The sequence below is a fragment of the Pteropus medius genome, unplaced genomic scaffold (genome assembly GCF_902729225.1).
Source record: "Pteropus medius unplaced genomic scaffold, Ma_sr-lr_union100, whole genome shotgun sequence".
Lineage (NCBI taxonomy): Eukaryota > Metazoa > Chordata > Mammalia > Chiroptera > Pteropodidae > Pteropus > Pteropus medius.
The window spans coordinates 2312083-2321865 of NW_024347791.1; the positions used below are offsets into that span (position 1 = coordinate 2312083).

The following is a 9783-nucleotide window of genomic DNA, read 5'->3' on the forward strand; positions in this document are numbered from 1 at the left end:
ACACACACACCCTCCTTTCAGGTATAGGATTAAAAAATGCCTCCCTTATAAGGACAACCCAGGTGAAGCACTGGAAGCACACACTGCCCTCTAAGAGGCGGGACCCTGAATTCACGCCCAATGATTGGCAGCGGATTTACCCAATGGAGCCATCGGGCTGTGAATCCAGGGCCTCTTGCTTTCTCTCATTTATCACAACTCTTATTGACAGTCACAAATCTATGGCCCGAGTAGTAAATTTAACCACTAATAGTGAAGGGAATGAAGAGGCGAAGGAAGGAAAATGCTGAAAAATTATTCCATGATACAGCAAGCAAAAAGTTACAATCTTTTGGTTATAATCTTTTCCTGGCATTGGTATCAATATTATTATTACCAGTTTCAGGAAAATAGTAGTAATAATATGAGTAGTGACCATTACAGCTGTAATTTACTGAGTGCTTGCCAGGTGCCAGGTGCTGATCCAAGGGCTTTACAAGAATTAGCTCAAGGTCATCGTGTGTATTCACAACTCCCCATTTCCCCATCCCTGTGCCTTCAGCCAGCTCCTCAGCAAGTTTGAGTCCTTTTTGCAGACGGAAGAGCCTAACCTTCCCGTCTTCCCGAGTCAGGTGCTGGTAACCTTCCAGGAGCCTTTCTTCCTGGCCATCGTGGGGCAGGCGGGCACGGGTCCCCTGCCTGCATCCGGTGCCTGTAGGCAAGCTACTTCCCTTTGATGGATATGGCTGGCCACTTTTGCCAACAACATAATTCTCTTTTCATCTATTTGCCTCATGGCTCAGGAGCTCAAAAAAGGACAGTTCGCCAACAGTGTGAATGTACTTAATACCACTGAACTGTACACTTGGGTAAGGTGGTCAGTTTTATGTTATATGTATTTTACCACAATTTTTAAAAATTAAAAGAAAAAGGCCAGCTTAAAGTAAAATGGCGTAGCCACTCTGGGCAACAGCCTGGCAAATGGATACGTAAATCATAAATCATGGCATGTGCATACGATGGAATATTAGCCATAAAAAGGTATAAATACTAGTGCAAGCTGCAATGTGGATGAACCGCAAAGACATTATGCTGTGTGAATGAAACCAGGCATGAAAGGTCACATATTGTATGATTTTGTTTATACATGAACTATCTAGAATAGGTAAATTCATAGAGACAGAAGGCAGACTGGTGATTGCCAGGGGCCGGGCGAGAGGGATGGAAGGTAGCTCTTCACGGATAGGGAGGTTCTCTGGGGGGCAATGAAAACATTTTGGAACTAGATAGAGGTGACGGCTACACAACATTATGAATGCACTACATGCTGAGTTGTTTCCTTTGAAATAGTTAATTTTATGTTATGTGTATTTCCCTTCAATTTAAAAAAGTCAGAAAAATTGATTTGGGTCTAAAACGGTGAGGATTCTGTTAAATAAATGCAGCCTTTTGCTGTGTCAAACAAACAGAGAGTTACCAGATTACCCAGCGATTGGACTGCTGGGGACCTACCCAAGAGAACTAAAAACATCTGTCCACACACAAACCTGTACAGGAATGTTCACGGCAGCACTGTCCGTAACAGGCAGAGAGTGGAAACAGGCTAGATGTCCATCAACTGGTGAATGGATAAATGAAACAAGGTCCGTTCCTACAATGGAATATTACTTGGCAATAAAAAAGAACCAAATACTGATGCATGCTCGGAAAGGAGGCGAAATCTCGAGAACATTATGTTCAATGGAAAAGGCCAGACACAAAGGGCCACATATTGAATGATTGTTTATGTGAAATGTCCAGAACAGGCAAATGTATAGACAGAAAAATAAACGAGGGGTTGCCGGGGGGCGGAGGGAGGAGTGGGGGAGGAATTCTAAAGGTGTGGGGTTTCTTTGAACTCAAAGTGAGTTCTGGAATGAAGTAGCCGGCTGCACAGCTCCGTAACCTGGAAGCCACGGAGAGAATCGTGTGGCACTGAATCCTCTCAGTAAGGCTGCACGTGTCATTGTTTTTTTAAGGCCGGCTCACGCTTTCCAATTTGACGATTACTGGGTGAACAGGGGGAAGGGTTCCTCCTTCGGGTACTAAGCAAAACCTTCTAGATGAGAAGAGCTTCCAGTCACGTAATGGGCAGCAAAATTTGGGGGCGAGCGGTGGAATTGTAAGGGGCAGCACTCCGCTCTTGCCCACCAGTTTGTGGATTCGTGTGTCCTGGTCATTGGAGGAAAGGGCACACGGACTATTTCTGTACAGGAGCCTGTGAGGCGGCATCCTGTCCCACCCCTGCCGGGGCCACCAGGATCTCGTGTCCCGTGGATGAACAGGCAGAGAGCTGCCCTGTCACCACATGACTCCGCCCCCAACAGCTCACACCCATTACGACGGCTATTATAAAAACACATTGTAAAAACAACAAGCGTTCGTGAGGATGCGGAGCAGTCAGAACCCTTGTGCACTGCTGGTGGGCGTGTAAGCTGGTGCAGCTGCTGTGGAAAACAGTATGGAGTTTCCTCAAAAAATTAAGAATTGAATGACCATGCGATGCAGCCATACCACTTCTGAGTATCTACCCGACAGAATGGAAAGCGGGATCTCAGAGATTTTGTGCACCCATGTTCCTACGGCCTTCCTCACAATAGCTGGGAGGTGAAGCGACCCCAGTGTCCACGGAGAAACGGAATGTGGTCTATACATACGTTGGAACGTTATTCAGCCTTAAAAAGGGAGGGGATTCTGACTCGTGCTATAACGTGGAGGAACCCTGGAAATGTGATGCTCAGCGAAAGAAGCCAGACACAGAAGGACAAACACCGTGTGGTGGCTCCCCTTGCGTGAGCTCCCTGCTGTAGTCAAGGTCACAGGAACGGGAAGTCCATCCGTGGTTGTGTGGGGCTGTGGGAGAGGGGAGTGGGGAGTTATTGTTTAACAGAGTTTCAGTTTTGTGAGACGAAAACAGCTCTGTGGATGGACGGTGGTGGTGTTTGCATACCATGCGAATGTATTTACTGCCACCAAACACTACACTTAAAAACGGTAAAGGCGGCACATTTTATGTGTCCCGTAGAGCATGCTGCTCTTTGCTCTCTGAGGGCTCGTTGGGCCAGGGCCGAGCTGCACACAGGCGCTCCCCCTCTCCCCCAGAGCTGCCGGGGACTCTGGGATTGCGCCTGGAACACAGCCAAGCTGCTGACCGGCTTCTCTCCGACCCCCTCGGAGGCAGCTGGCAGCAGGAAAGTCAGCACGGCCAAGTCAGCTGGCTGGGTTGGAGCAGGCGCTTTGGGCCCAAGGTTATAATAATCCCAAGGCACAGCCCCGACTGAAAAGCCCTGTGCTCCTTTGGCGGCAGAAATCAGGCTCGGGCAGTACCGATCGCCAGGGATGGGGAGGGGCCTTGAGGAGCACTCTGACCCCGAAATCCGTGGATTCCCAGAATCTCTCCCTTCTCCCTGGCTGTGGCATTTAAGGATAGTTTTAGCAAACGCTGCCCAGAGAGCGCGATTTGCCAAACCCTGAAGTCCCATCCCTGCCCCCACAGCTGTGCTGGGGGAAAGGGAGTGAAGCGGGGAGCAGCCGTCCCTGGGGAGGGAGGGGCACCGAGCTTGGCCCCTGGACCACTGGGTTCCAGGCCCTGGCTGCGTGTCCTAACAGCCCGCCAGCACCATTTCACCCACTTCTCAGAGTTCTTGTAAGGACCGAATGAGTCTATCCTGACAGTCGTAAAGATTGTCATCAGGTACTCATCACTGTTACCGTTTTTATACACAAAGGACCCGCCTTTCATGGGAGATTTGAGAAACTCTCGAGGGGATGTTCCCCTTCCTTCTCAGACCTCGCATTGAGAGAAAAGACGTTTGTGATCGTGGGTTTGGAGGCACGAGAACTGCCAAGCACACACCATCGCACGTGGAGCCCTGTGCTGGGAGCATATGATTGATTCTGCCCCCACTTCCAGTGTCATATTCCCTCCCGCCGGCCCCCAACACCACCAAGCAACCCTTTGACACCAGACGGGTGTCCTAAAATTTAGCTCGATGCCGACATGCTCGACCCAGAGACAACCTCAGATCCCGCAGGTTAACGGCTCTGTCCTCCTAGACCGCCCCGACTTCAGACGCCAGTCACAAGTCCAGTTGCCACCATTGCCTCCGACTGATTGGCTAGAGGTGGCAGGTGTCTGCGACCTCGTCCTTGGGTGAAATTAATTTGCTAGAGCAGCTCAAAGAACTCAGGAGACACTTGACTTCCTAGACGGCTGGTTCATTATAAAACGGTATAACCTGGCAACAGCCAGATGGCAGAGATGCACAGGGCACGGTGTGGGCAAAGGGCCCAGAGCTTCCGTGCCCTCCCTGAGCCCATCACTCCCAGCAGCCCCAGGTGTCCCCCAGCCTGGAAGTTCACCAAACCGGCCTTTCCAGGTTTTTATGGAGGCTCCATTACAAGGCATGTTCGATTAAATCATTGACTTTTGGTGACTTAACTCAAATCTGCAGGCCCTCTCCCCTCCCTGGAGGTGGTGGGGGGCAGGACTGAAATGCCCAACCCTCTCATCACGTGGAAGGCTCCGCTGGCAGCCAGCCCCTTCCGTCACGTGACGCAGGGGCATTCTAGAAGTCACCTTACTAACTTAACACACGACACCTTTATCGCTCTCATCTTAGGAAACGCCGAGCGTTTTAGGAGCCCCGTGGCAGGACCGGGGTCGAAGACCGAATATGTATTTCTTGTTCTAAATCACAACATCACAGAGCATTTCACGAATCGCCTCGTTTTATCCTCTGGGTCCTTCTAAGAGGCGGGGAGCACAAGCCCAATGTGCAATTTTCAAGACTGAGGCTTACCCGAGGGGCGGTGTCTGACACGGCTACCAAGTGCGAGGGTTGGGTTAGAACTGAGGTCTGTCTAGCTCCCAGTCCTCCTCCCGCAGAGCGCATCCCAGAAGCCCTTAGCGCACTTGCCCGGACCAGCGAACGTGAGCTTGCAAACCGATTCCTCCTGGTGGCCTCTCTCTGCCTCTGTCTGTCTGTCTGTCTGTCTCTCTCCAGGAGGAATTCCGTTTATCTATCATCCTCAGTTTCTATGAATCACAGTTGAGAGCCTTCTTCTACCCATTTTCCTTTGACGGCTTGGACAGACAGCGAGGAAAGATAATATGTAACGGGAAGGGCTTGCTGGTAGTTCTGTCTTTGGTCCACATGTTCCCCATGGTTTTAGCTGTAGGGAATGGGTGATTTTATTTTGTGCGGGAGGAGACTGACTGAAAGGTTTTCCCTGTTTTCCCTTTAGGGTGTGGGGAATGGGTGGTTAGCACCCGGCTGCAGGGCCGATCAGCGTACTGCCGTCTCTGAATGCGGCTTGTTTCAACGTTTAGTTCCCTGGCCTCCTCCTTACATGGCGAGCCCAGTGAACCTTTGTTGGGCCAAAGTGACCCGAATCCCACAGCTCTCCGTACGGGTCATTCCAATCTAGCGAGATGGAGTAAATGGAATGCACCAGAGTCCAGAGTGGGTAGAGAGAGCCCAGTGACCGGACCGGCCTGTTCTCCGTGACAACGCAGATGAGCAGAGCACCAGACTCAGTCCTTGGGCGAAGCATATTTTGAGGGGACAGAGAGAAAGGACTGGCGAAGCTGAGGGACAGCAGCAGAACGGGGGGCTGGGGTTTAGCTTGGTCATTGCTGCCGGGCGTGACTTTGCTGGGGAGGAAAAGACACTGCCACCAGCTCTTTCTGTCTCTGCATCTGGCTTCTCCATGTGGCCAGGAGCAAGCGCCTCTGGGGGCCGGGGGAGGGGGCCCCAAGTTTGCACGCGGAGAAGGTCAACCTGGGCTGCGGGATTGTCCCACACGGCTTCACATGTGAAGTTCTAGATCTTCGTCCTAGATTCCGAAATTCCGTGGGAGAGCAGGCAAGCATTGGGCTTGATACAGAACAAGCAAACTCGCATGTCAGCCTGTGCTATGCAGACTGCGGGGCTGCTGGCTGGGCTCTGGCACATTTGCAGAGGCCCAAGTCTTCCGAGGGAGAGAGGGAGCAGGCCCCTCGCCCCTTTCCTGCCCCGAGCAGCACTGAGAGCCCCTGCCAGGGGCCCGACCCCCCAGATCTGTGCTCTGACTGCCGTGGGGAGGCAATCAGGCATTAGAAGATGAGGTCAAACAATAGGATTCTGTCTTGGCGACAGGTATTAGAGCCCGATTTTAGGTTGTTTCATTAAGGGAAGAAAAGACCTCTGTTGTTCCACGGTCCTGACCAGCACTGACGTGTATGGTGTCAGACTGGTGATGACTCCCCGCCTTCTTCTCTTACAGTTCTTAAAACCAGGGTCGGCTCCACGTGGCCTGTGGCCATTCCCTGGCTGTGGACCTGAATTGTGATTTGCACAGAAAAGCAAAATCCTGCGGCTGAATGGAACTAGTAAGAGAGGAGACTCTTCCAGCGAGGAAGAGCTGAGGGGTAGGAAGTTATGTTAATTTGATCACAACTGACATTTGATTTTATTTTTAGCTTGAGCTCGTGGTCAGTGGCGCCCACAGATCATGCCCACTGACAATCGCCGTCTTTCCCCGGTCCGATGGGCTCTGTGATAATGGCTTTATGTGCTTAGGTTAATCCTTTCCGTAACTCCGTGAGGTCAGTCTGCTGTGGTCCCTATTTCACCAGGGAAAGCACTGAGACAGGGAGAAATGAATAATGCACCCAAGGCCACATGTCCAGCCCATGGCAGTGCCGGGGTCTGAGCCCAGACAGCTGGGGTCTGAGCCCAGAACCCGAACCACTGTGCTCTGCGGCCTCTCTCAGCGTGAGATTTAGTGTCGGAGTCCTCTGTTCGAATCCTGTGCAAACTGGCCCCGTCCACCCCGAGGTCAGGGGGCCTCATTCCTCTCCCTGCTCCCTCGAGTCCAGGGCTGCTTCTGGCCTCTGCGGAGAAGGGAGCAGGGACTCCGTGAGCAGGAGTGACACGGGCTCTTCACCAGAGCTGGGCCACACACCAGTTGAGACCCCAGGAGAGCGCACCCCTGCCGTGGTCACGTCATGGCCATTCTGTGCGGGGAGAAGACAGGCTCCCCCAAGCCCGGACGGTCTCCAGATGGCTTTTCTCTGAAGACTTTCCCAGAGAATCTCGGGGACCCCGGGCAGCATGGGTGGTGACAGAGCCCCGGCCTCATATCCAGCATCCGGGGGAGCAAGCTGTCTGTTGGCTGCCCTGCGGGGTGCCAAGCTAAACCCTTCTCCCCTGGGCCTATGCTTCTCCATCTGTAGTGAGTCAACTGGTGACCCCAGAGTGCCGTGTCCAAGTCCTTCTCCCTGGCACCTGAGAATGTAGTCTTATTAGGAAATAGGGTCTTCGCCAGTGTAATTAAGGATCTCGGGCGATGAGATCGTCCACGGATTTAGGGCGGGCCCTGACTCCAACGACAGTGTCCTCAAAAGAGACAGGAGGGAGAAGACGCGGAAACTCAGAGAAGGGACGGCCGCGTGGAGGTGGAGGCAGAGACTGGAGTGGGGCAGCCTCCACCCAGGGGAGCGCCCCCGGGCGCCCCGCCGAGCCAGCAATAGAACGGGGCCCCCGACGCTCAGGGAAGGGGCCCTAAGTGTTTTGCATCCTCACGGGTTGCACATTTCACAGTTTGCAAAGCACTTCTCCATCCATTCTCTACTGGGTCCGGGGTGGGAGGTGTTTTCTCATCCAGCGAGTCTTTATCAAGCACCTCCTGCTTAAGGTGAGCATGAGGGCGGCATGAGCCGCAGCGTATGAAGGACTTAGCACCCTGCCTGGTGGCGCTAAGGCCGGCGGTGGGTGCCGAGTGGGGCTGGCACAGCGGTTGTTATCGGCATGAACTTGGCCCTGTACCAGGCAACAGAAATAATAAGACCGACACGGGGCCTGACCTCATGGCCCCTGCCCGTCAGGGACCATGCTCATTAGTCGTATGATGGAGTCAACATTCTAACCATTTCGACCCAGATGTGTGTGTTTTTTTTTTTTTTAAAGGCGGTTTCTTTTTTCAAATGTGGTTTCTTTATTAACTATAACCGAGACCAGAAGCCCACACGTGCACTGAGTGCTCACTCTGTGCCAGGCACAGTTTTAGGGATTTTACTTATTTTAAATGTCACCACGCCCTAGCAGGCAGGTACTGTTATGATTTCCATTCGGCCGATGAAGAAACCGAGGCACAGAAAGGTGAAGTAACTTGCCTGAAGTCACACGGCTCGCAAGCAGCGAGGACAGAGCTCAATCCCAGTCGTCTGGCTCCAGGATGCACTGTACTATTTTGCCTCCTGCTTATAAGCACCTCACACTGCTGTATGTGTGTGTGCGTAGCAGGGGGCTGGGGGGACTTAGATGAGCTAGTTCACAGATCTCAATCTTTCCGAGTAACTGCTCAGTATTTCAGGGTCCCCTTCACCCCCTCCATCACCCCGCTACCCCTAACCAGCACCACACTTCCTCCTCTCCAGGTTGGTGCCTGGGTGTGTAGGAGGGGCGGGGAGATGGCAGGTAAGGGCCTTGCATAGGGCCTGCTGAATGATACATGCTTTTAAACACAACCAGTATCTAGTGTACAGGGACAATTGTAAATATTGCCTCACGGACGAAATGAAAGAGTCTGTTACCTGGTCTCATTGGTGAAGAAGGCCTCCTTGAAGGAGGGGCTGGCGACACCACTCAAGCCAAGGTGACCGGGGAGCTGCATCATATCACGCCCCCGCCTGCCCCTGCAGCCAAGGTTAGAAACCTGCAGATGCTGCTCTAACGGCCTAAAGCAGGAGCCCAGGCCAGGCCCGAGCACCTGCTCCAGCTCTAAGCTCCCCGTAGTTCAGATCAGGAAGGCCAAAGAATCCCAGAGAAACAAACCCTGGTTGCCACACGAGCTGGCACCACTGTTCGCCTTTGGCTTTTCAGTGCTGGGCCAACGTGACTAATTTTAACTGACCCTGCTGACTCATCCCACATGCTAGGAATCCCCTCCCTCCCCTACCCCGAGCCACAACCACAGCCCCTCTCCAGGGCCGCACCACCGAATTCTTAAGTTCAAAGTCATTCCTGATCTCCTCCAAGCCAGCATTCCAACCTCATACCTGACCAATCGCTTCACAAAACTCCTGACCTGGCTAAACTGGCCTTCTCGGGTTTTCCTGAATGTTTCATACCCATTCTTGCTTCCCTAAGTCTCTGATTGTCTTTCCGGCCCCTATTCCAACACCCCGTTTTCAAGGATGCCTTTCCAGTCATCACAGACCGGTACGATCGCCCTCCCCCTGCCCCTTTCAGCTACCCCTCTCCTCGCCCGCCAAGTAGTTTATCAGTGATGATAAAACTCACGTGGAGGGTGACAATCCAAAGGGCTTTAACAAATACGGAGCATCCACTCCGTGCTCTGTGGGATATTAGGACACTATTTATACGAACGTTTTATTCCCAGCTCCTCTTTCTCATCTGTCCATGGGATTATGCAACATTTTATTTACGTTAATTTCACTCTCCTCTCCTTTGCCTGCTGGATGCGGAGGGACCACAGGTCTTTGTGGATGAAGCTGGGCCCCCGACTCACCGTATGGAGCAGAGCCCCGTCCCCAGCTTGCATTGGATTATGAGGTAATCATAATGAGAACCAAACGTATGAAGCCTGCTAATTAATAGGCCACCGAGATTTGGGGGGTTGTTTGTCATAGCAGCTAGCGCTCTAACTCATATGAAGGTACCGGTGTTTGCACGTCCGCCTTCACCCCCCACCTGGCACGCAGGAGTCCGTAATTTCCTCCTCAGTCCCCACTCTGCCTCTCCTTCACCCCCATGTGCG

The 9783-nt window shown here is 52.5% G+C and overlaps 1 protein-coding gene across 10 annotated transcripts in view; it reads left to right on the forward strand.

Moving 5' to 3' along the window:
• Positions 1-9107: 9107 nt before the first annotated feature.
• The window catches only part of MB (myoglobin), an 18730-nt gene continuing 18054 nt past the window's right edge, over positions 9108-9783 (forward strand). For 4 of the 10 annotated variants that reach the window (XM_039877831.1, XM_039877829.1, XM_039877827.1 and 1 more), the window contains exons 1-2: positions 9117-9224; positions 9493-9578. Coding sequence is in view for 3 of the 10 variants with exons in the window: in XM_039877818.1 (XP_039733752.1) it covers positions 9123-9224; positions 9493-9578 (188 nt within the window). In the remaining 7 variants the exon portion in view is untranslated. Of the gene's footprint in view, positions 9225-9302; positions 9579-9783 lie in introns of those variants that run through there. The other 6 variants (XM_039877832.1, XM_039877824.1, XM_039877819.1 and 3 more) reach the window with 5 other exon arrangements.